General features: G+C 38.6%; 1 protein-coding gene across 3 annotated transcripts in view; it reads right to left on the bottom strand.

The window, feature by feature from the left end:
* LOC131691566 (mitochondrial thiamine pyrophosphate carrier-like) overlaps positions 1-22,684 on the bottom strand; it is an 84,510-nt gene extending 61,826 nt beyond the window's left edge. Inside the window, exons 1-3 of one of the 3 annotated variants that reach the window (XM_058978083.1) lie at positions 22,345-22,681; positions 20,918-22,294; positions 3,204-4,112 (exon numbers count right to left, since the gene is read on the bottom strand). In XM_058978083.1, coding sequence (XP_058834066.1) covers positions 20,925-21,848 — 924 coding nt within the window. In that variant the 5' untranslated portion in view covers positions 21,849-22,294; positions 22,345-22,681 and the 3' untranslated portion in view covers positions 3,204-4,112; positions 20,918-20,924. Of the gene's footprint in view, positions 1-3,203; positions 4,113-20,917; positions 22,295-22,344 lie in introns of those variants that run through there. The other 2 variants (XM_058978082.1, XM_058978084.1) reach the window with 2 other exon arrangements.
* Positions 22,685-27,690: the final 5,006 nt, after the last annotated feature.

Genomic DNA, 27,690 nt, shown 5'->3' with positions numbered 1-27,690 from the left:
TTCGGAATCGTCTGCTGTTGAATTTGCTCGAATTTCTTCCGTTATTTCAGATTCTTTGAGACGATTGAAAACATGTGCATATCGTCTTATAACCATTTCAACTTTTTGTTGCTTTTAGATCCTACAATTTGAATAATTACGACAACTATAACACAAAGAATAGACAACAAAAATAGACAATAACGACAGAGTTAGGTTATGTTGTATCCAAATAATTGTCAAGTAGACCACAGTGGGTGAAATAAAAGTATTTACCCAAAAAAATATGACACACGTCATTATCGTATGCTATTTTTACATTTCCTATAAAAGAAATGTATAGAATTCGCTCAAACTTTCAAAAAAAAAATTCTTATAAGAAAAGGTAAAAAGATAAAATCAATAAAAACATGAAAAAATACCTGCTAATATGAAGTTGAACTCATCAAAATGTTTTTTTCAGATAAATATTAATGTATAAAACTCGTGGTATTCCTAGTAAATATTGCATGCACACCGGGCCTGCCAGGCCCGGCTTGCCTTTTTGTGCATGTAAAAAATTCAAACATAGCTGCGCATCACTCCATAGATGAAAATTTCACAATTCTTTATTTTTGTTATAGATTTCGAAGCTACTTATCAAAATTTACATGCCCAAGCTTATACTGCATACACATTTTTTTGTAACTAAAAAATTGTAACGTGCCGGGCCTCTGGGACCCGGTTGCCTTTTTGAGGGTTAATAACATGTATGAATAATTATCAATCAAGTCTAACAACTGTCTGACCAGTGGCACAAAAGCTTTCTGAACACTAAAGCCTTCCCAATATTTTATCATTCCAACCTTGCTCTATTGAATCTATTCGACATTGAACCTTTAAGTGACCTATCGCACCAAGGGCTGCATATACATTTATATATAATTTAATTACCTCTTTTTTTAGCTCGCTTGACCTGTCGCAAGCAAACAAATCCGTCGCACTCAATGAAGGAATAAACGATTTTAAAACAAATTTAAAAAGCTTGACCTTATATACAGCTTGACCTGTCGCAAGCTATACAGTGGTTTTTGCTATGTGACCTATCGCACATAAATCTATAACCTCATTGGTTGGAAACCAAATGACTTATGTAATATATTTTATATCATTTGCTCGACCTGTCGCAAGCAATATAGTGGTTTTTTTCATGTGACCTTTCGCACATAAAATTTAAACCTTTTCAGTTTTGGCAATATCTCAAATGTTCTATACTTACGTTTCGGGAGTTTTCACCGCGCCATTGTCGTGATTTTTCTTTTTCGGCTGGTCAGCCATTTTATTTTTCAAAATTTATGACCGGTTTTACAAATCACGTCCGTACGCTGACAAATTATTTTCCGAAAGAAAGAAATTATATTCCATAGCCTACTTTTTCTGATGAATTGTTTTTCCGTTCATCCCGTTATTCTCATTCTTTCCCTCTCACCAAGCTCTCCCCCATTCCCAATCCGGCCATACACTCTCATTTTGACACTCACTTCCATTGCAACCTGCCTGACACAAAAGTACCGTTTACGATGATGGTCTCACGCATGACTATTCGGGGCGCAGCGACCAAACAGTTGGCTACACTCATTAAAAACAGAGTCAATTCGAGATTCGTATAACGCTGCATACGCAATGTGCAAACATACACATGCAGTATATTGATTTGTAATATTATCTGTATAGTGGATCTTGCACGATAAGTACACTCGATTTACTGACGCAATTTCTAGCAACATGTCAAACTTATTTGAATGCATATCGCCAATCTTGAATTTTCATTACATCATCAATATTTTTTCCAATAGTATTGTCAAATGTATTAATCGTGTAAGGACCGCTTACGATACGCAGAGATAAACGAGTAGTCGATTGTGATTAGGTTCCTTGGCGCGAATTTTATTTATGGACTCTGATAAAGGGTTCTCAATATCCAAACTGTCATCATTTTTTTTTTGTTATTAATTTTTGAGTCGCGATGTAATCGCTTCGTTTAGCTTGTATTTTTTTTATTTTTATTGCTGCTGAATAATCTAAGGTAAGTATAATATAAAGCAAGTCTTTAGTAATCATTTTCTTTTCTAGGATTACCTACCACAAGTAGTACCTTTCGGATTCTGATGACCATTTCTTTAATGTCCTTATGGTCATTGTTTCTCGCATCCGCAAACTTGTGGAGCTCCTCCACCAAGTGCTTCGCTGCCACTACTTTTGGCTTCTGTGGGGTGTAGTTCATCCCGCTCTGCTCTGGCTGTTGTTGCGGCTGCTGCTGTTGCTGCTGCTTCTCCACCTTCTGCTCTTACTGAATGAGTTCAGTTGCTGCTGGTGGTGGTGACCTCACTAACCCACCTTTGGCGAACGGATTCGCCGTGCCTGCTCCGTTTATGTTAGTTGCTGTTTATTCTCCATTTCATTGTGGGTGTGTGTATCCGTTTCCCACTGTCCTGCAGTGCTTTTATGGAAGAAACTTGTCTGCATCTATGTAATGATACATATGTATAGATATAGCGACAGCTCTATTGTACATCCAACGACCTTCTTCAAGAATGGCTGTTCCTACACGTACATTCTGAGGCCGCCTTCATGTACAATAAGCCCCGCACGAATACATCCACGTATCAATTGGATATTTGCAATATATTCGCACTCCCAGAATGAAAAATATTTTTGATTCTGGCACGTATTTACAAAAAGGAAAATATTTATGAAGGTAGACAAGCATTGAAAAATGACATGAAACGATCTCACCAACTCTGAATAAATAAATTCATGAGATTTCTGTGAAGATTTTTCCTCCATCCTCCAAATTGTTGCATCAGCTACTCAGGTCCAGGCGGCGCTGCAGGCGCTAAGCGGAACGAATTTCGCGTCTTGCTTCACATACTTCAATGGCAAAGTTATGACGACAAATTTCTATGCAAAATCACACTTTTCTCGCGATATTTCAACCTACTAACACATAACTCAACAGGAAAAACTACCTACTAAACGATTGACTTCATTTTTCTGTTGAATAATATCACTGAAAAAATTTGAAAAATATTGGACGTTAATGACAACACGTCCGGGCGATTCGCCAGTGCTGCCACTCCTCGAAAACAAAGGCGTAGTCCTACGTCAAAACTCACGGGTCCGGGACTAACTCTCGATATGTTCAGTTGTAAAAATTAAAAATATTAAAACGAATACAAAGTGACTTCGTAAGTGCTGTTAATTCCATCATATTTTATTGTCGTTCCAATATGTTCCAAATAATCGTTCACTGTTTTAGCTTATTCCTAATTCTACAAGCATATTATTGCCTCTCCTGTTGTCGCTTCGATTTCATAATAAACCTAAGGTTCTATTTGGTATTTTAACAGTTGAGCTACACAGAGACCATTAGTTGTTCGACAATACTCGTTCACTTATCGCGTTAATGGAAGTCTGCTGGATTAATACGTGTTTCGTTTGCTCTCTTTGCCAGTCGAAAAAATAAACACATTTTTTTAGCGGATACCAATCTACTGCGTCAACGTTTGAACATACTAGGACGAATAATATCTTTGCTGATACGAAATTCGATAAAGGGTTGAAATAAATAAAACTGAGCAGGCTACTGAGAGCGTCGTTCGAATTATAAATATTTTCTATCTAGGATCATGTTGAACTGGACAAATGTCCTGAAACGTTCGTTTTTCTTTTAACAATTAAGCTAAACTTAATGTACTGTTAGCAGTTTCTATGTCAGGTCTACTAGTGCTCTATTACTTTCTACCGGTGTGTTTGACCCATTTTTCAGTTTAAAAACAGTCATCGAAAGCATCCACAGCTCAATATAAATAATTTTTTAAAATATATATAACTCAATCATACGTGTCAACTGTAAAACTTACTACATACTACTAGTATTCAACGGTTAATTGACACTGAGCAATAGCTACATCCCGGTTTCGTATCGAAAGCACAATATCATTGCGTATTGGGATAGAATAAGTACTGTTGTTTTCTTTCTCCAGTTGGCTGGCTATGTACAATACAGGAATACGGCGTGCAGAACGGCAAAACGAACATCAAATCTCTTCCGTTGATAAACAGGTAACAGACGGTGTTTGATATCCAAAAAGCTGAAAGTGTAAACAAGATTTGTTTGTAATTTAAATAATGTAATAACAATTATTGATGGGAAGTTGTCGACTGAGTCTGTGCATGTCTTGAGAGCTCTATACTTTGAAATGCCAATAGCGGCGTCGGCTACGCCATTACACTTATAGGGCAAGGAAAGGAATGTTAGTGTAACATTTCCTGCGTTTAGAAGGCGGAGTTTTGTTAGTGGGATGGGATAAAGAGTTGCACAAATCCGTATTCACCTTGATGAGTGATACGATCTATGCAACTGTCTGACGTGTCATCATGTATGTATAGCTCTGGACAGCCAACTGCCGAGAATTTATGATAGATTTGTTGTTTGTGGAATTAATTTGGAAATTTTTGGTTTATAAAGAAAGCAGCTTCAGCTCCAGACAGCCCACAATCGGGAGTGTTGTTTGTGTTTAATTAAATCGAACGGCATGTGAACGATTTTATTGTTACTTGTTCATTTATTCCGGCGAAACACGACATACAAAACCAATACATGGGCGCTGGTTTTTTTATACTAATTAAAGATTGGAGACAACGAGAATGAAAAGAAACTAATTTAATTTAAAACAATGTGCTTAGAAAATGAGACAGATGCAAAAATTAAATAAGGTGCGAACTCGAGACGAACTGCTAACGATGTGAACACGTCAGACAACCATAATTTCCCCCCTTCGACACCAGTTTGGGAGTTGTCGTGAAAGCTGTCGCGTCTTGTTCATCAATTTTCTAAACATATTCGTTTTTGCTAGATACTAGAATGTCTCGGTGGTTTTTAACCATTTCGTTAGAAGTATAATACGTCGAATGTTTCAATACAGGAGTTCTGTTTTCGCTGAATTCGATTCTCAGCTATTGCACTAACCGAAATAACTAGATTGTTGCACTATCTGAATGTAAATAGGGGAAATTTCGTATCTAAATCCGTCAAATAGATCATAAATAACAAATAAATAATTTAAAGAACAAGAAAAATAGAATTTGTAAAAAGTAATTATTGGTCCGTAATATTTGACCAGCGAGCGAATATAGGTAAAAACCTTGTAAACGCCGCCCAGTGCATGACTATGAACGTTGGTTACTCATAAAAGAAGTATGTAAGAAAAATTCTTCGTTTCATGTTTTGTAGTCGTCAGATGTGGAAGTACCAGCAGCAGCAAGCAACAGTTTAGGTGTTAAGATGCCGCATCGTTACTGACCAGGAACCGTCGCCATGTGCGAAATTTGTCCTTGGAGAATGTGCCCTCGTTCCGTTTCAAACCTCTGTTAATTATAAGATTGTGTGACGCCAATTTCGATGTACACCAGTATCATTTACAACGTAAAACCATTCATCCACGAATCGAATGTGATCGCTTCAAATCGACAAGAGTTTACATACATCACTCAAGGCTGCACACGAAATCTTTGATCTCGTTGATCATCTGTTTCTCCAATAGCACCAAGAACCACTTATTCAAGAATAAGTACATTTGGATACAACATTTTTGTTTATGTTTGATACACGTGAAAAGCATACTCTTTTTCTTGCACTATATTGAATTTGTTGGCGCGTCTGCAAAAAATCGACCAATCCTGTGTCAAATGGTTGCAAATCTCGACTTAAACGCCCAAAGCATGGTCTCTTGGTAGCATGAACTTTTCTGAAGATAGCAAAACAGGTTGTCTTACTGAAGGAAATTTGTATACGCTGAGAATGTTTTGGTTCGCGAAATATTTCGGGTTTTATCAAGTTTGTGAGACCGTAACCGTAGATGTGCGTGGAAGATCGCGAAAAGCTCAAGCGCTTGTATGTTCACGTGTTTGTCGCGTATGCCAGAACGTATGTGACTTCGTGTGTACAAATTCGATTCGGCAACCGCGGGGCCACATGCATATTCGCGTGTGTCCTTGAATGATCGCGCGGACCGTGAGTTTGTTGCTTAGTTTTTAGTGTACGGTTCAGGTACTAGAAGATAAGAAGTTTTATCGTAACGCTGTGTCGCCTCTTTTCTGCAGTGCTTTTTCTATCGGTTTATTCTTGATAACGGTGCGTGTCGTGTATTTTGTACGTGTACGAATGTTGACTAAGGGATTTTGCTACTGTATGAATAATAGTCTTGCCTAAACGATCATCACCAAAGATATATTAGCCACATCAAGTTCAGTGTCTGCAGTGAAAAAAAATGTCGGTGCCATAACCAGCCACCACTACCTACGTATACTGCTGAAACAAACGACCAGAATACTAGGTACCGATCCCCCGATTGCTGCTGTGTGTGAACTGTTCGGCCAAAAAGGAAAAATGATCTGCAACCAATGTTTATTAAATATAGAATCGGACGAAAATTCTGTTACCTGTAAAGGCTTTTGCTCCGACGAATATCATGCTGTATGTGTTTTGCACTCACGCTAGAAGAGGCACTTAGCTGTACACAACAGCGGAACATCTTATGGATGTGCTCGCCTTGCACCGACATCATGATCGATGATCGTCACTTTGAGGCATTTTCTAAGAAACGCAAGTTGCTATCGAAGTCTGCCGGCTTTGTACCCGGGCGACCTGCGATTGCTGCTGTTCGCACAGAATCACAGACTGAAAACTGTGCGTTGGATTTATTTCAAGAGGTGCGTCAATTAAAGCAACAGGTCGCGGCTATCAACGAAACGATTGCTCAGTCTGTACGCATCGCTCGATCGAGATAGAAGTGTTTTGTTTTCGGTCTGTTGGAAAAAGAACAGTGCAGTAATCCGCGTTCAAGGTTATTTTGCCATTCTCTGCCTCTTCGAGGTTTGGACTTTTATTTTCTTCTGTGCGTGTGTTAACCGTTAGGCCACATTCCTCAACCTTTTGTTCGTAAAGCGAGGATTGAACAATAACCAGCTATTTAAGCTGGACTGGTGCGTCATGGGAAACGAGTATACAGATAAGTGAAATCTACCCTTTTGATACATTTACGGCTTTTTCCCGTCTGCGCGGGTGCTGACCCCGTGCGTTGACGGTGTCGATGGCTTCCTCCACGGATGGCCAAATGGAGATCGAGTCGACTCCTAAGGCTCTCCCCCGATCCAAACAATATCCAGAGCTCTCGACCGGTCCCTTTGTGGTCTTCTTTCGACCCAAAACAAAATCGCTGAATCTATTACAGATTTCAAAAGACCTAACGGAACGGTTCTCGGCTGTGACCGAAATAAAAAAGGTCCGCTCAGACAGGCTGAGGGTCGTTCTGACTAACTCAAAGCAGGCAAACGATATTGCTTGCTGCGAGCACTTTACGAAGGACTATCACGTGTATATTCCAGCTGTAAAAGTACAGTCTGAAGGCGTTGTCACCGATGACAGTTTGACATGCGAGGATCTGCTGCAGTACGCGGTTGGCCGTTTTAGAGACCGCATACTTCAGCCAGTGAAAATACTTGAGTGCAAGCGTTTGCACTCAGTAGTAGTTGCGGGGGATGGTTCAAAAACGTACCCCCAATCAAACTCTTATCGGTTGACCTTCGCTGGTACCGCTTTGCCAAATTACGTCCTCTTGCACAAGGTTCGTCTGCCTGTGCGTCTGTTTGTGCCGCGGGTCATGAATTGCACAAAGTGTAAACAATTGGGTCACACAGCCACCCATTGTAGCAATAAGGCCCGCTGTGGAAAATGCGGGGAGAATCATCTAGATGATTCGTGCAGTAAGCAAGCCGAAAAGAGTCCTTACTGTGCGGAGAGTCTGCATGATATCTCAGCATGTCCCGCGTACAAACTACGCGGGGATAAACTGAAACGTTCCCTTGCGGGACGATCCAAACATTCTTTCGCAGAAATGTTAAAGAATGCTACACCACCAACCTCAACAAACATCTATGCTCACTTGCCTCCTAACGAGGGCGAGGCTGATGACCCACAAGAGGGAACATCTACTAGGGCGCCTAGAAGTTATAGGAAGAGGAGGAACATTTCCTCTCTCAAAGTTCGTTGTAAACATCTATTGGAAGTGTTGCAACCAAACCGAAACAATTAGCTCCTGGTCTCGGAGGATTAAACTCAGAGAAGGAGCTCCCAGCACTTCCCGGAACATCAAAAATCCCAAGTGTTCCTCTGTTTCAGTTCGAGAATAATCGCGGCACTGGAATTATCAAACTCTCGGACATTGTGGACTGGATAATAAAAACTTTCAATATAACTGATCCTATTAAAAGTCTTATGTTAGCTTTTCTCCCTACAGTAAGAACATTTTTGAAGCAGTTGACTGCTAAATGGCCCCTCCTTTCAGCGATTGTATCCTTCGATGGCTAACTCATCGAACAAGGTCACGAATTTGATCACTGTTTTACAGTGGATTTGTAGAAGTATCATCCCGAAAATCGATTCCTTCAAAATTTTAATAAACAGTTTAAGTTGCGATGCATTTGCATTATGTGAAACTTGGTTAACTTCAGATATAGATCTCAACTTCCACGATTTTAGTATTATTCGCCTGGATCGAGACACCCCCTATGGAGGAGTGCTTTTGGGGATCAAAAAGCGCTATTCCTTCTACAGAATTAACCTTCCCTCGATAACAGGTATTGAAGTTGTCGCTTGTCAAGTAACAACCAAAGGCAAAGATCTTTGCATAGCTTCCATATATATTCCCCCCAACACCGCGATTGGGCATCGCCGGCTACATGACATCATAGAATCCCTGCCTGCACCGCGACTAGTTTTAGGCGATTTCAACTCTCACGGTACGGAATGGGGTTGCCTTTATGATGATAACCGTTCCTCTTGAATTCACAATATTCGCGACAACTTCAACATGACAATTCTAAACACGGGTGAAATGACACGGATTCCTCCCCCACCAGCGCGCCCAAGCGCATTAGATTTATCCCTTTGCTCGACCTCGCTAAAGTTAGAATGCGCGTGGAAGGTAATCCCTGATCCCCACGGTAGCGACCATCTGCCGATCGTAGTCTCAATCAATAACGGCTCAAGGCCATTGGAAACAATATTTCGTATGACCTCACACGAAATATCGATTGGAAGATTATGCCGCGATATCCGACAACATCGAATCTACTCAAGAACTTCCTCCGGAGGAAGAGTACAGCTTTTTGGCTGGCTTGATTCTCGACAGCGCGAATCAAGCTCAGACTAAGCCAGTACCCGGCGCGAACATACAAAAACGTTCTCCCAATCCCTGGTGGGATAAAGAGTGCTCAGACGTGTACGCAGAGAAGGCCGCCACGTTTAAGACCTTCCGGAATGACGGGTTACCCGCTAGTTTTCGACAGTACGCGACGTTAGACAAGCGAATGAAGAGTTTGATGAAAGCCAAAAACGCGGTTATTGGCGCCGGTTCGTCGACGGATTAACGAGAGAAACATCGATGAGCACTCTTTGGGGAACAGCCCGACGTATGCGAAATCAAAACAGTACTAATGAGAGCGTGGAATATTCAAACCGTTGGATATTCGATTTCGCCAAGAAGGATTGTCCGGATTCCGCCCCGGCACAGATAACGCGAACGAAACACCTTTTTCGATGGTGGAGTTCTCACTTGCTCTCTTGTCGTGTAACAATAAAGCTCTAGGGCCAGACAGAATCAAATTCAACTTGTTGAAGAATCTGCCAGACTCTGCCAAGAGACGCTTGTTGAACTTATTTAATAAGTTTCTTGAGGCTAACATTGTCCCACACGATTGGAGGCAAGTGAAGATCATCGCCATCCAAAAACCAGGAAAACCAGCCTCCGACCACAATTCGTATCGACCGATCGCAATGCTATCTTGTATCCGGAAGTTGTTCGAGAAAATGATTTTATCCCGCCTCGACAATTGGGTCGAAGCAAATGGCTTACTGTCAGATACACAATTTGGCTTTCGCAAAGGCAAAGGGACGTACGATTGTCTTGCGTTGCTCTCAACCGAAATTCAAATGGCCTATGCTAGTAAAGAGCAGATGGCATCAGTGTTCCTAGATATAAAGGGGGCTTTTGATTCAGTTTCTATCAACATTCTTTCAGAGAAGCTGCACCAGCATGGTCTTTCAGCGACTTTAAACAACTTTTTTTTTCTAAACTTGTTGTCGGAAAAGCACATGCATTTTTCGCATTGTGACTTATCGACATCACGATTTAGCTACATGGGCCTTCCCCAGGGCTCATGTCTAAGCCCCCTGTTATACAATTTCTACGTCAACGACATTGATGAATGTCTTGACAATTCCTGCACGTTAAGACAACTTGCAGACGATGGCGTGGTGTCTGTTACGGGACCCAAAGCTGTCGATCTACAAGGACCATTACAGAATACCTTGGACAATTTGTCTGCATGGGCTATTAAGCTGGGTATCGAATCCTCCACGGAGAAAACTGAGCTAGTTGTATTTTCTAGGAAGCGTGAACCAGCACAACTACAGCTTCTATTAATGGGTCAAACTATAGCTCAGGTCTTCAAAGTAAAATATCTAGGGGTCTGGTTCGACTCGAAAGGTACTTGGGGATGCCATATTCGGTATCTGAAACAGAAATGCCAACAAAAGATCAACTTTCTTCGTACAATAATCGGAACGTGGTGGGGTGCCCACCCAGGAGACCTAATTAGGTTAATTCAAACAACAATACTGTCGGTACTGAAATACGGATGCTTCTGCTTTCGATCCGCCGCGAACATACATTTCATCAAACTCGAAAGAATTCAGTATCGTTGTTTGCGTATCGCCTTAGGGTGCATGCAGTCGACCCATACGATAAGTCTCGAAGTCCTGTCGGGCGTTCTCCCGCTGAAAAATCGATTTTGGGAACTCTCATATCGATTGCTCATTCGATGCGATATCTTGAACCCGTTGGTGATTGAAAACTTCGAAAGGCTTGTTGAGCTCAATTCTCAGACCCGTTTTATGTCCCTGTACTTTGACTATATGGCGCAAAATATTAATCCTTCTTCTTACAATCCCAACCGTGTGCATTTCATAAATACTTCTGAATCTACTGTTTTCTTCGACACATCCATGAAAGATGAGATTATAGGAATTCCGGACCACATACGCCCACAAGTGGTTCCAAATATTTTTTATAATAAATTCCGAGAAGTCGACTGTTCTAAGATGTTTTATACTGACGGATCAAACCTCGAAGGGTCCACTGGCTTCGGTATTTTCAATCAAAAGTTCACCGCCTCCTACAAACTCAGTGACCCCGGGCAATGAGAAGGCGCACTCCTTAGCTAAGGTGGGTGCCATTGAAGGTGACGTTTTTGAAAGACCAATTTGCTGCCACGAATTTTTCAGTATTACTCATCAGAGAACCCTCGAAAGTTGACAAACCTCGTGGAGCAATGGGGAGCTAGGAAGGTGGCTACATTCGATAGTCCCTAAGGTATCGACGAAACCTTGGTTCAAGGGGATGGATGTGGGTCGTGACTTCATTCGTGTGATGTCCCGACTCATGGCGAACTATTACACGCTGGATGCACATCTCCGACGTATTGGGCTCGTGGAGAGTGGTATCTGCGCTTGTGGCGACGGTTATCACGATATAGAGCACATAGTCTGGGCGTGCACCGAGTACAGTTCCGCCAGGTCTCGGCTTATGGACACCCTCCGGGCCCGAGGAAGACCACCCAACGTCCCGGTTCGAGATGTGTTGGTAAGCCGCGATGTCCTCTATATGTCCCTTATATACACTCATAAAAACCATCAATATCCAACTTTAACTGCCCCTTTTTCCTTATCATTCTCAGAAACGCTCTCATCCACCTGTACCATACACCCACGATGGTTTGATGCGACTCCAAGGCGACACAAAACATCCCTGTCGAATGAGCCAACAAACACGGGACCTAAAGCACGAACATCACACGCACAACTCGAAATGTAGCCGATCAACATCTGAGCCGCACTACGAAATCGTCTGGAGAAACCCCTGCCATCTTGAGAACGACCACCCGGCGTCCCAGTACATGATTCTTCCTGATGAAGGCCACCCTGATTCTGTAATCCATCCGTTGATCTCCCGAAGTCTGAAACTGAAATAATGTTCTCCCCCTGCCATGTTTGTCCACCCTACTTCCCCTGACTCTTATATACAGAAGTAACACCCCTTCCCCCCCCCCCCCCCCCCAAATATCTTCATGAAGCATTTAGCTCTTCTTGCCTTTTCTAGTTTTAACTATTATATTATATGATCTCGTTGAAAATGCCCAACTCTACTACCACATAAAATAACTCTAATTAATGTCTCCGAATCTTTACAAAATTTAATCACGCCCTCTAATTATTTCTACTTTTAAGATAGTCGTAAAAATTTTCCCCCTTAGTTAAACATTATTTGCTCCAATAATCTCATTGCTAAAAATGTCAAACTATATTGCCATAAAAACTAAATGACCCACTAATCTTACGAAAGTTTTATTACCCCCTTGTGTATATGTATAGCTATAAATGCGCCTTAGTTTAATTTCAAAAATCAATATGTAATCCCCTAGTTTTAAGTAATTTAAAATGTAAAACAAAACAAAATTGGCACCTTTAAGCTAACGCAAACCTGCCTTATCAAATAAACGAATTGAAAAAAAAAAAAGAAACGATTGCTGGTAGATCGAACGAAGTTACCCAATCGTTTGCAGACTCAAGCTCTCCTTCAGACCAATCGTCTCCGTTCTCGTCAATCAAACTGCAGCATGGCTCCCGAAACGTTTCTGGTCTTGGTAATTTGTCTAACTGGTTACCGAGCTCCTCCGCTAATTTCTGCTGGCTATTTTTCACGAGAGTGAAAAATTCAGTTAGTGAAATATGGTAACAAAATCGCTCGGAAAGAACCCTGCCGTTATGAAAAAACTTGTGCCAGACTGGAAAGAAGTAGCTTCGATGCCTTTCATTTCGTTCAAGGTTGGAGTAGATTTGAAACTGAGAAATGCAGCATTGTCGCCGTCAACTTGGCCGAGAGGGACTTGCTTTCGGGAATTTCACGAGAAATTTAACTTATGGGAGCCTACAGAATAAGTGTTTTTGTGTATGTTAAGTTACGTAAATTTGATATGCTGTGTGTATTGTGATGAATAGTACTTATGCAATTAGTTTAAATAGCAATCTGTATGGCGCTTTGCGTCAAAGATGAAGTTGAATAAATAAATAAATAATTCCCCCATAACAGCAGAGTTCCCGGTCATGTCTCCATGGAATGTGTTGTCTAATGAAAATGAGCCCCATTTTTTATTGGTCCAACTGAAGACATGAATCTAGGCTGCCAAGAACGAGGGCAGGGACATCCTAACGTGACCGACTCATGATCGCGCGAGCGGTAGGTTGTTGGCGAGATCACGAGTATATGTCTATGATTACAATTGCATGTCAGCGTTTGTGACCCGGTTTGTGTTATCGCGAAGGCTAGTGGCGTTTGTACGTTTTGGATGAGATACTATGAGTGTATATGAGAGCATATGCATTTGATTGTGCTAGTGAGTGTTATAATGAATCCAAATTAAGACACAGTGATAAAAGGAAAAAGAACATGCCGAATTAAAAGAAAAAAAAATTAGGACATTAAGTAGAAGCGTATAAATTGACTGATTTTTTAGTTTACATGAGTAGTGGAAAAGCAGACTAATAGAAGTAAAACAAAAACAGACAAATGAAGTAGAAGAAAAGAACGGGAGGGACGTATTGAGGAATTCCACGAAGATCCGTCCGAAAATCTTTAAAATCGTGACCGACCATCTTAGATTCCAATGAAACTTAACACGTTTCACCGCCATGCAAGACTAAATATATTCCACAGATAATAGGATTATTTTGACTCAAGAGCAACTTTTCAAAAGGGCGTAAACGTTTCTACGTGTATGAATTTCCAATTTTTTTTGTTCGATTACTGTATTTTATACAGCAAAACTATCTGAGAACGAGTTACAGGGAATGAATACTTCTGTCTGAAAAAAATATACACTGAAAAAATGTGTCATTTTTCAAAAAAACAAAAATTTATAATAAAAATTTAAATTGCGAAAAAACCCATTTTTTTAAATTTTTTATATTTTGTTACCAAAAACCTAAAGAGAAAAGAAACATTTTGAATGTGATTGCATGATGGAGAAAAAATCGGTAAAAAAGTTTTCCTAACAATAACTTCGTACATGTTTTTAAATTTCATACTAATAGACATACAAAATTGTAATTCTATTACAGAATATAATTCTAAGCACCATTTAAAATCAAAATGCATTTAACAAAAATCTTCCAAAATGCGATAGTTTTCGAGATATTTGAAATTTTGCTCCTTCAAAAACAATTAATTCGTGTAATTATGCTCTTTTTAAAAGTTATTCGTGTTACCCCTTCAAAAAATGTCAAAAATTTAATGTTTATCGTTTTAAAGACGTAAAAGCAACTTTTTTAGTGTATTTGAATCCTGGAGAAGCTTTCAATAAAAAAAGTTTTCCTAACAACTTTTGACCTTTTTTTATAATTCTTACTATTTGCAGTCAAAAATACAATTTTCTTTTTGAATATGATTCTAAACGCCATTTTAAATCGAAATGCTCTTAACAAAAATTTTCTAAAATGTAGTAGTTTCATGTAACTTTCAAATGGTTTATAATATCGCCTTGATGTCAAAGAGAAAGTTGCACGAAAGTTTACGGGCCTTTTGAAAAACCTATTATTGTTGATGGAGAAACGCGACTAACTTATGAAAAGGTCGTAATAAAACAAAATAATTGTGTTGTTAAAACAAAAGTTAAAATATCTCGAGAACTACTACATTTTAGAAAATTTTTGTTAAGAGCATTTCGATTTAAAATGGCGTTTAGAATCATATTCAAAAAGAAAATTGCATTTTTGACTGCAAATAGTAAGAATTATAAAAAACTACAAGGGTCAGCCCTATGGGGTTGCACGAACTGTAGACGTAGGACTATACTACTTAATGTAAAATATTTATTTTCTTAGTACTTAGTTTGTGGGAAAAACACCGGACCGGTGAAGAAAAATTAAATTTTAGACAATATAATCACATCTCATGTATAGACCAAGCTTTCTATTTGCTCTCAAACAGATCCTAAAAGTTCAAACACCCATGGATAACCCCATGTTTGTAGATGTGTTTCGATGCCACAGGATTGTAAAATGGTTAATATTACGTCATGAAAATTCAGTTCTTCCGTGACAATTTTTTTTGCCTGCAAAATGCCCTGTGTGTATGCAAAGCTCATGATTTGCTGGGATATCAGCATTGATCGGAAAATGCTTCCCAGCGCTGCGCATTGCATACATATAGGACATTTTGCAGGTCACCAGAAGCTGTTCACATGTTCATTTTACCCACTCGCTATAAACATGTCTAATTTCTGGACAGTATTTTTACCAGATATGCACAAAACATGTCCAACAAGAAACATATAAGGTGATCGTAATATCTCATTCACTTATCAGTTAGAAAATAATGACTTTGCTTAACGTGTTCATTTTACCGCCAGTTCCCCTACCTACCAACACATTCGCCCCAAACATTGATCCCAAGCGCACAATGTAAAATTAGTCAATGCTGATGATGGTGGGTAGAGCGAAAGTACCACCACGACACTATTAGCGCATTTCACAAAAATTCCACGGGGCCTTTCCCGAAACGCCGCGCTTAGCCCGTCTGTCATAATATCGTGATTTTGCATAGCGAAGGGCTGAATGATAACACATTTTGTTCCAAAAAACAGCCCTGCGTTATGCAACACTTTGTGCAGGTTGATTATACCAGTTGCAAGTGGTGCCAAATTCACCAAGTTCCGTAAAATTCCCTTTAAATTACAGAATTGATAAAATTGCTTAAATGAGCTAAACTAATTAATCAAATCCTGTTTTAAAAACTGTTCTTGCGTTTAAACCAAAATGGGAAGCTTATTACTACCACTACATTACTTAATTTCAAGCGCAAATAGCAAATACATGTGCTAGTTAAACCAAAAATTTACTGGCAACATTACAGCGGCATTTAGGAAGCAGTTGGAGCGGTTGCCTATTGGACGGCATAGGGTAGCGTACCTCCACAGCCACGGACTTCTAACTCAGCTACACTGGCTGTGAAAACACACAGCGCAGTGATCTACTTCGCCCGCCGTTCAACAAGCTTAGCAACTGAGCTGGCTCGGCGAAATCGGTCCGTTTAAATAGTCGATGATGACGTCATCCATAGAAGCGTAGCGCGCTAGGTACACAAATCTGTCGTGCTGGACTAGGGAAGCGCTATCTTCTGTGTGTAAATTCGCGATATTTTGACTAGGTTGTTCATTATTTAAATTTTTAATGCCATGATATCAAAAATCTTTGGGTTTATCTATTGGAATCTATTCTTAGAAGTAGTTCGGGGCGACATGCGCAAAAAATTTTGAAAATTTATCGTGAGATGGCTGAATTATATGTGTTTAAAATTGGAACACTTTTCGTTACATACCATTTTTGTAGAATTTGCAACGTGCACCCCTATATCGAAAACAAAGACGTAGTCCTACGTCAAAAAAATTTCGAAAGTTGTTGTTAGGAAAACTTTTTTATTGAAAGCTTCTCCATGATCCAAATACACTAAAAAGGTTGCTTTTACGTCTTTAAAACGATAAACATTAAATTTTTGACATTTTTTGATGGGGTAACGTGAATAACTTTTAAAAAGAGCATAATTACACGAATTAATTGTTTTTGAAGTAGCAAAATTTCAAATATCTCGAAAACTATCGCATTTTGGAAGATTTTTGTTAAATGAATTTTGATTTTAAATGGTGCTTAGAATTATATTCTGTAATAAAATTACAATTTTGTATGTCAATTAGTATGAAATTTAAAAACATGTACGAAGTTATTGTTAGAAAAACTTTTTTACCGATTTTTTCTTCATCATGCAATCACAATCAAAATGTTTCTTTTCTCTTTAGGTTTTTGGTAACAAAATATAAAAAAAAAATTAAAAAATGGGTTTTTTCGCAATTTAAATTTTTATCATAAATTTTTGTTTTTTGTGAAAAATGACACATTTTTTTCAGTGTATATTTTTTTCGGACAGAAGTATTCATTCCCTGTAACTTGTTCTTAGATAGTTTTGCTGTATAAAATACAGTAATCGAACAAAAAAATTTTGAAATTCATACACGTAGAAACGTTTACGCCCTTTTGAAAAATTACTCTTGTATCAAAATATTCCAATTGCCAGAGAATATCATGGAGATTCATACAGCGAACACACCTGCAAAGTTTCGTTCGAATCGACGATGGTCATATTTTGCGGTCGGCCGGTTTCTCATGGAATCCCTCTATTATAAGTTGCTTATATTTGGGAACATAGCCACTTTATTTGACTTTGGTTCGCGTGGATGATGGTTCTTCAAAATTACTAGGCAAATTTTGAACTTTTGACTTGATATGGTCCCAATACTTTGGATAGTTCACTTCAACTTTAAATTCAATACATTGTGCAATCTTCCTCCTTTATCGCATTTCGGTATGCGGTGTGGATGAAGGGAATGCGGGTGTGAGGGTGGCCCAAGGGGGAGGGGAGGTATAATGGTATGGTAGGCAGAGTTAAAAATATTCAAATTCATTGAATGAAAATTGTTCAAATTCAGGCGCATTCATTTTCAATATTCAGTGACGCAGCTGAAAACGTCAAACGAACAAACCACCCATTCATCCATGCATATTTTCATTCGTCTCCGATTATTACACGAAGCGACCGTGCAGCAACGAATCAAACGCATCAAAGTAGGCCCTGGCACAATGTAAGCGACGATGATTGTTGTTTCATATGCTTTACCGGCATTTGAAAACATTTTCTTAGATAATTATGGAAATGAATATATTGTACGATATTCAACTGAATGAATAACATGGATATTTGAATAAATATTTTTTCTATTCACCGCGAGTCGCATCAGGTTCATTTTCAGCCGTCAAAAAAGAGCTTCGATTATTTTTAACTCTGATGGTAGGGGGATTGAAGCATCACCCAACAGTATATTATACCTTCCATTCGAGATATGATTTGAGAAAATCGGTTCAGTCATCACCGAAGAATCGATGTAACTTTAATTGTGTAATATGCCCGGAAGTCGGGAGTTCCGGAATTGTCGATAGTGAACAATATATTCAAAGAATATTTGATTGACAATCAGTAATCTAGAACTGCGAATCGATGTAATTTGGTGACCATTCCAATAGATTTTCATGATCTGAGGTATTACGATTGTAACGATTTAAATGGGAAATTCCAGTTTGACTTTATTGAACATCCTCTAACTTCGGAAGCAAAAGGTAGAACCAAATGAAATTTATTTCATTTGAAATCAAGTTTATTTGTGGCCCAACCAGCGAATCACGACTGTATTAGTTTAGAAATTTGGCGAGATCCCCGGGGGCATCAAGAACAAAGGTGGTTAACGTGGTCAAAGCTACTTTGATTGATCATAAGTGATTTATACCTGCAAATTCGAGTAATGGTGCAACCATTTTAATATGTATTATTTCATTCAGATATCATGGTGTTACCAGTTTATATGGGAATTTGCTGTATGACCTCACTCTTCAACCCGTAACTCCAAAACCGGAAGTCGGATTAACTAAGAATTTAATAGCTGCTTATGTAAGAGTTATACCCAATGCTGAGCTCCATCACGGTACTGATGGCAAAGCTGCTAGACAAAAGAGTATGAAACGGTCAGCACTCAAAACAGTAAACGATGGCTAATAAATTATAGTTCTCACTACAAATAAATTACAACAGTAAGATGTTTCTCTTCTGAATCTCTCACTCATTGGAATCATTAGTGAGAGGAATTGAAACTGACCATCATTTTGTTTACGATATAAATACGGTTATGGCGGTCATCTTATTATAAACAACGAGCTAGTATTAACAAAAAGGCGGTTTTACACAAAATAGCTTTGCATAAAAGAAACAGGAAGGTGGAGAAAAAATCAACAAAGCAACGCATGCTGCCTGAATATTTCGTTTACCATACCATAAATAAATAAATGGTACTCAATCTGTGTATCAATTCATTGCCCTCTCTCTCCCATGGCTTCTGTGAGAGATGGTTAACTGAAACACTATGCGAGAAAAATGGAAATAAAATAACGATCATTTTTGTTGTGATGCGGTCATTTCATATTTACAGTCACAATTCAAAGACCATCGTGAGAATGCATTATATCTTTCATTTAAAAACTAAGTTTAGGTAAATCGGTTCAGCCATCATGAAAAAAATTGTGAGTTTAAGGCTCAAGTTACCTCAAGGCTTAGTAGTATGCGTAAGAAAAATTGTGTTCAGCTTTGCCACCAGATTATCCATTTAAACCTTTTCAAAACTCTAAAAGAAGAATATCAGTCGATTTATTAGATCATCACGATTCAATTCATGCAAAATACCTACTGGAAAAACCATCGGCTTAGCTGGATGGTGCTTTTGAAAAAGTGGCTGTGATTTTTTATCACACTACCACACCGAGCTGGGGTACGCACCACAACTGCGCAATGAAAAAACCACAGCCACTTTTTCAAAAGCACCGTTTAGCTAAGCCGATGGTTTTTCCAGCAGGTATTTTGCATGAATTGAATCATGATGATCTAATAAATCGACTGATATTCTTCTTTTAGAGTTTTAAAAAGGTTTAAATGGATAATCCGGTGGCAAAGCTGAACACAAATTTTCCTACCCACACTACTAAGCGTTCAATTCTAACACATGCTTAAAAAAGGTAACTTGAACCTTAAATGACACACATACATACATACGTACACATCTAGACATTTTCCGAAATCGACGAACTGAATCAAATGGTATAAAAAACTCGACCCACAGTGATTGCATAGCCTTTTTATATGAGAAAGGAAAAACTTTGAGCTGAGAAAGAGATTTTTTTTGAAGTTTTTCATTGCGTGAATTTCGCAAAAATATTCTAAGCCTTCTTATGGCCCGCACCTCAACAATATGGGTATTTTCGAAAAGGGTCTTGACGAGCAGGTGCCAGAAATTGATTTTAGATGCCATTTTGAAATCCAAAATGACGACTTCCGGTTTAACGAAATTCGCTATAAGCCATGCGATATGGGTATTTTTGGAATGGTCTTGACGAGTAGGTGCCACAAATTGCAGGAATTTCGGTAAACCGGAAGTCGTCATCTAATATTTCAAAATGACGTCAAGCATCGACCTTTGTCTCCTACTCGTCAAGACTATTCCGAAAATACTCATATTGATTGAGTTGTGGAGAATTTCTTTAAGCCGGAAGTCGCCATCATGGATTTCAAAATGAAATCAAAAATCAATTTCTGGCCCCTGAAAATTCTAGATGACGACTTCCGGTTTACCGAAATTCCCGCACTTTCTGGCACCTATTCGTCAACACCATTCCGAAAATACCAGATATTGACTGGGTTATGAATTTCGTTAAACCGAAAGTCGCCATCTTGGATTTCAAAATAGCGTCAAACATAAATTTCTGGCTCCTACTCGTCAAGTCCATTCCGAAAACACCCATATTGTTGAGGTGCGGGTCGCAAGGAGTCTTTCAGACCCGTCTCTTTCATCTTTCCGAAAATCTTCTGTCTTTTGCATTCAAAAGGACTGCGAAATCCGGGTAAAAAAAATTCCAAAGTCTTTTGCTGACGGTTTTATACGCGGCTTTTCCAAATAACGCTGTTTTTACGCGGTACGTATCCCCCGTGAAAAAAAAATCTGGGTGTATTTGATTGCCTAAAATTTATTCGCGATTAATACTGCTTGCTTATAAGGCTGGCCGGATTCTGATGTCACCGTTGTCGCGTTTTGTACACAAATTTGAAAAACAAATTATAAAATCACCGCTTACCTTTCTATCAGTGATTCAAGATCCACACCATCTCGTCGTATATTGCAAAATAGAAAGCGGACATAAAGCACGCTTTCAGCAGGGCCGGATGCAGTCCCTTGTATAATCCTACGAAACCCTCCTGCTTGACTATATTATACATGCAGTTGAACATGTTGTGACAAACAAAATGTCGACCGAACGTTTGTCGACTTTTGGCAAAACCCTGAATCTGCAGTCTCTTTTTAGCCAGATCCAGTGGGTACACGAGCAACTTCGTGCATAATCCTGCTAGTCCTCCGCAAATAAAAAGCTCTATTGCTGGGAGCGTTTCGCCTGTGCTTATATTGAAATACTGCCGGAACATACTGCCAAAAATGTTGTAAAACATAAACTGACCGCCCGTTAGTGGCGCTATTTGAAGAACAGCGGGGCCTAAGCCTCGATATAACCCTTTGACTCCCTCATATCTGTAGATCAGTTTTAACCCTTGAACAGAATTTTTGTACCCCCGATTAAGGTCTTGCGAAATCAGTCGTGTTCGAACCACATCTAGTGGTAGTGTAATCACAGTCGCCACCGTGCCACTCAGAGCACCACAGAGAAAATTCCGTACATTCTGATGTTCCTCAAAAGTTTTAATTTTTCTCAGCAGATGATTGCAATGTTCATAGGAAGAAAACTGAGATACACCGTAGATGATAGAAAGCACCTGAGCAGGGTTGTGACCCTTCCAGAAGGCACGCAGTCCTTCCTCTTGATAGACCAGTCTTGTCGATTGCACAATAGTGCGATATTTGGAAGTCATGTGATCCTGGCTGAGTGGTTCTACCTGGAGCTGGAAACGGATTTTCAGCACATCCAACGGTTGGCAAATGAACCGTGTAACACAGGCAGCGAATCCACCAGCGATTCCCGTATTGGAAGACTTATCATCCTTTTCACGATCCATTATTTATCACCTAACTCAAGGGCTGCGCGGATCTTATCAGTCTCACCGATAAAGTTTGTAGGATACAAGAGATTCGGCCGATTTTTTTTCCTTTCTTCCTTCAACTTGCACCCACAGTAGGTGTTATATCACAACTTTCAATGCTGATTTCTTCTTTGTTTAAGGTTAGCACATCACTGTGCCGTGTAGCTGCCAATAATCGTTGTACCCTGTGCTTACGATGATTCCATGTCGTTCTTTATTTCATCGATGTTGATATGTGAGGTCAATCGCATTCAATACAGTCGAAGTTATTGGCGCTCCAAACGAAGCCATCGGTATTGTTACCTTCTTTCTTAGATGTTTTTACAACACTTGGATCACACGGGAAAAGTTCACGTGTTACGTTGCCATAATGTAGCAAATTTAGCACCCACACCCGACACAAGCGTTTTCCAAACTAATCGCTGAAAAGAGAACATGAGTATGGATATAAGCGTATCATTTGTCGTCATACATTCTTACTTCATTCGCTTATTCAGCATGAAATCAACCATGTGGACTAGGAATATTTTTAGAACTGACAACTTTGTCCACAAATTGGTTATGTATTGTATTTCACTAGTGTTCCGAGCAAACAAACCATGGTCAATTGATGATAGATATATGTCTCTGTTGACTATTTACTCTTCAAATGGGAACATATGTTTATACGAAAAGGTAGGTATCGGAGTAGGGACACTCTTCACTGCGCATGAATGCATGCCTTCTTGTTTTGATGGAGATGACTGCACGACACACAGGACAGAAGCAAACCGGTTTCACTACCAATCAAAACAAAAGCCTTTCAACTTGTTTACTATAATCACAGATATCTGTGCTATAATTCAATTATGGCGAGATAGCGTCGGTACACGGAAACGAAAAACTACCTAAAATTGAGTTCCTTTGACTCAATCTCGTGGTATCGTGGGGGAACTTAAAATTAGGTAAACCGTGTTGAAGGTAGTTTCCATTTAACCACGGCAAAAATTACAACTCATTGATAGGTTTTTTATACTCAAATTTAAGTTGAATTTACCTAATTTTGAGTTCACCCCAAACAACTCAAAAGTACCTTCCTCCACGGAAGACCTCGACTGAGTCGAATCTCTCTTTTTGTTTTTGACAACACTAATAAGTGCGAAAGCGACGCACAACTTAAAAGTACGTTAAAAGAACTTATTCTGCAGGTTGTTTTATTTAACCGTGTAATAAGGTACAAGATGAAGATGAAGAGAAAGAAAGGTGGGAACATTTGACACTTTTAAGTGTATCCAGCTTTTTACGTGTCATAGTAGCGGTCTAAATTGTTCAGTTCATAATACGTTTAATGGCCCTTTTTTGACAATAATCGTTTACGTCAACGGCCCAGTGTGATCAAGTCATCCTACGTTAGTCCAATGCGTTGGATGTTTATTCAATGAACGCCCGACATCTTCAACTGGGCGTTGCTGTCAAACTGGCGCAAACGATTGTCAAAAAAGGGCCATTAAACGTATTACGAACTAAACAATTTAGACCGCCATTATGGCACGTAAAAAGCTGGATTAGTGTTATACTTGCAAAATTAATCATGGCGGCCGTGGCCTTTGAAGTAAACACAAACCGACGTCAACATTTCATAAGGCATTATCTACAATATGCTCATGTTAAGAAAATGGCGTCTGAAAAATTACATCGTTCTTTATATTCCCATTTATGAACTGGAGCTTGATTTAAGGACCAAACAACTCAATGCCGTGTTAAATTAACCATTTTTTCCGAATAATATAACAGATTTATTAAAAAAATTGTATTTTGAACGTTTTTTGTAGATAAATGTTTTGGTCCCTTTTGAAACATCGCACGGGTTTTGTGCCCTCTCCCATAATCCCTTTTCGGCGAGACGTTAGCTTATAGTGCGTGTGGGTGAGCCCTTTTGTTTACAGCAAATGATTATGTGACGTTTATTTTGATCCCTTTCTTGGTGTTGCGATGTTTTTGTTCCCTTTTCAAGTATAGTCTTTTTCATTAAGAAAAGGGCCCATAAACAAATTTTTCCGTTTTGTTGTTTATGAAAGAGAAAACTTTTCTCTTTCGTTTACTACCAACACCTGTGATTGGCGTGTAACGATTTGTCTGGAATTTCTATTCAAAGTGGATTTTGACAGTTGGCTTTTAGGCCGTAATCATATGTTTGTCGAGATTTGCACTAATGTTGCATTGAAACTCCATTACAGCATTAACAATGCAATAAAGCTCTATATTAGCATCAATAATGCATAACTGCACAGCCGAAATATAGCATTATCGCTTGCTCTATATGCGTATATAAAGCTGATATAACGCGTACATGCTTCAAGGGTCGTTAAAGCATGTAAGCTTCACAAGTGCATTTAATGCCATTATAGAGCAAATAAAAAGCCAATATAATGCTATTTTAATGCTGTGGATTTATTTGTTATGCAACTCTTCTCGAAGATTATATTCGGCATATTTCATTTCAATCGAACATATGCAATATAGTCCAGGGAGCAAACGCAGCGCACTTACCGTGAAGGACGAGGCAAGATACCTCAGTTCGAGACTTACTAAAGGTAATTTTCGTAAAACATTCATATGTCAGAACGAAAACCCATTGAAAATATTCATCACAATTCATTAGAAGAGAGTCAATCACGGTTTTAAAAAGAACATTTTTATTTAATTTTTTTTCCTTTTTGCTCATCATACCGAAAAGAAACATGAGAAATGGTTTTAAAACCGTGGCGGACAATGACAGCCAGCTGAAGCTTAATAGCATTAGTAGTGCCAATATAAGCCTTTCAAATTTGATATTTGTGCACTGGTGCTATATAGTAGCATTAGTACTGCAGAAACGAGCAGTCAATCTCTGCACAGTAATAGCACTATATTTCGCCTTTTCTGGCACAATACCAGCATTATATCAGTATTTAGGGCTTCACAGCTCTAAAGGGCTGCTTTATACAGGGTGTTTGGTTCATGGTTAAGAACCTCTCGAGGGGTGATTGACTGTCATATTTGGAGAAAAAAATCGTTCTACACATACCATCAAATCGAATCATTACAAAGTTATTGAACTTTTTGTGTTAAAACCTTATTTGTCTTAAAATACCTGGAACTCAAAAAGTATACTTTGTATTTCAAATATTTTAGATCCACTGGAAAGGTGAGAAAATTTCGCATTGAGTGATGCCCTCACATGTTTCAGCTAATGAGTTTAAGTAGCCTTTTCAAAGTAATTTATTCAAAATTAAACAATTTTGATCGATTTTTCGTTCAGTTTTTGAAAATCCTAATAGTTAACCTCATCATTTTAATAATTCATATTGTTAGTCTTGAAGAGCTGCATAATTCGTTCTTTGACATGATACACTTAGCTTTTCTTATATTCATGAGTTTGTGTTATTCAACTTGGATATTTTTATCTAATTTTCACTAATACCAGCTCTAATTGAAAAAGTATGGCACTTATTGTACTTTTTTTTCTTTTTATTCGAAAGCCAGGAAAATTTTACAGAGAAAAATGTATTAATACCTTTCAGTTAGGTGAATTTAGTATTCTTTTAGAAGTAAATTAGTTTAAAGTTAGTGCTATTATTAACATTTTCGTAATTTTTTTTAAAATAGTAAATAATAAACATCACCATTATTATCGTGAAAATAATGCATCTCAGCAAATTCTACAGTTCTTTCTTTGACTCCATTCAATTATCTCTTTTGGTTTCGACGCAAAATCGTTTTTATCACATCGTTTCATATGCAAAAATAACGGTTTCGAACCCACTACACTTGTGGCGAGCAAAATTAAAAGAGATATAGTCAAAGTGTCAAATAAAAAGTTATAGAGAACACTAAGGGGCAAGGGGCGTGACACTTCCAACCAGCGAATCACGACTGTATTAGTTTAGAAATTTGGCGAGATCCCCGGGGGCATCAAGAACAAAGGTGGTTAACGTGGTCAAAGCTACTTTGATTGATCATAAGTGATTTATACCTGCAAATTCGAGTAATGGTGCAACCATTTTAATATGTATTATTTCATTCAGATATCATGGTGTTACCAGTTTATATGGGAATTTGCTGTATGACCTCACTCTTCAACCCGTAACTCCAAAACCGGAAGTCGGATTAACTAAGAATTTAATAGCTGCTTATGTAAGAGTTATACCCAATGCTGAGCTCCATCACGGTACTGATGGCAAAGCTGCTAGACAAAAGAGTATGAAACGGTCAGCACTCAAAACAGTAAACGATGGATAATAAATTATAGTTCTCACTACAAATAAATTACAACAGTAAGATGTTTCTCTTCTGAATCTCTCACTCATTGGAATCATTAGTGAGAGGAATTGAAACTGACCATCATTTTGTTTACGATATAAATACGGTTATGGCGGTCATCTTATTATAAACAACGAGCTAGTATTAACAAAAAGGCGGTTTTACACAAAATAGCTTTGCATAAAAGAAACAGGAAGGTGGAGAAAAAATCAACAAAGCAACGCATGCTGCCTGAATATTTCGTTTACCATACCATAAATAAATAAATGGTACTCAATCTGTGTATCAATTCATTGCCCTCTCTCTCCCATGGCTTCTGTGAGAGATGGTTAACTGAAACACTATGCGAGAAAAATGGAAATAAAATAACGATCATTTTTGTTGTGATGCGGTCATTTCATATTTACAGTCACAATTCAAAGACCATCGTGAGAATGCATTATATCTTTCATTTAAAAACTAAGTTTAGGTAAATCGGTTCAGCCATCATGAAAAAAATTGTGAGTTTAAGGCTCAAGTTACCTCAAGGCTTAGTAGTATGCGTAAGAAAAATTGTGTTCAGCTTTGCCACCAGATTATCCATTTAAACCTTTTCAAAACTCTAAAAGAAGAATATCAGTCGATTTATTAGATCATCACGATTCAATTCATGCAAAATACCTACTGGAAAAACCATCGGCTTAGCTGGATGGTGCTTTTGAAAAAGTGGCTGTGATTTTTTATCACACTACCACACCGAGCTGGGGTACGCACCACAACTGCGCAATGAAAAAACCACAGCCACTTTTTCAAAAGCACCGTTTAGCTAAGCCGATGGTTTTTCCAGCAGGTATTTTGCATGAATTGAATCATGATGATCTAATAAATCGACTGATATTCTTCTTTTAGAGTTTTAAAAAGGTTTAAATGGATAATCCGGTGGCAAAGCTGAACACATTTTCCTACCCACACTACTAAGCGTTCAATTCTAACACATGCTTAAAAAAGGTAACTTGAACCTTAAATGACACACATACATACATACGTACACATCTAGACATTTTCCGAAATCGACGAACTGAATCAAATGGTATAAAAAACTCGACCCACAGTGATTGCATAGCCTTTTTATATGAGAAAGGAAAAACTTTGAGCTGAGAAAGAGATTTTTTTTGAAGTTTTTCATTGCGTGAATTTCGCAAAAATATTCTAAGCCTTCTTATGGCCCGCACCTCAACAATATGGGTATTTTCGAAAAGGGTCTTGACGAGCAGGTGCCAGAAATTGATTTTAGATGCCATTTTGAAATCCAAAATGACGACTTCCGGTTTAACGAAATTCGCTATAAGCCATGCGATATGGGTATTTTTGGAATGGTCTTGACGAGTAGGTGCCACAAATTGCAGGAATTTCGGTAAACCGGAAGTCGTCATCTAATATTTCAAAATGACGTCAAGCATCGACCTTTGTCTCCTACTCGTCAAGACTATTCCGAAAATACTCATATTGATTGAGTTGTGGAGAATTTCTTTAAGCCGGAAGTCGCCATCATGGATTT

This window comes from Topomyia yanbarensis, chromosome 3 (genome assembly GCF_030247195.1).
Source record: "Topomyia yanbarensis strain Yona2022 chromosome 3, ASM3024719v1, whole genome shotgun sequence".
NCBI classification, from domain to species: Eukaryota; Metazoa; Arthropoda; class Insecta; order Diptera; family Culicidae; genus Topomyia; species Topomyia yanbarensis.
Note: the sequence above shows the minus strand (reverse complement) of the source record. Positions and strands in the feature narration are given on the sequence as shown.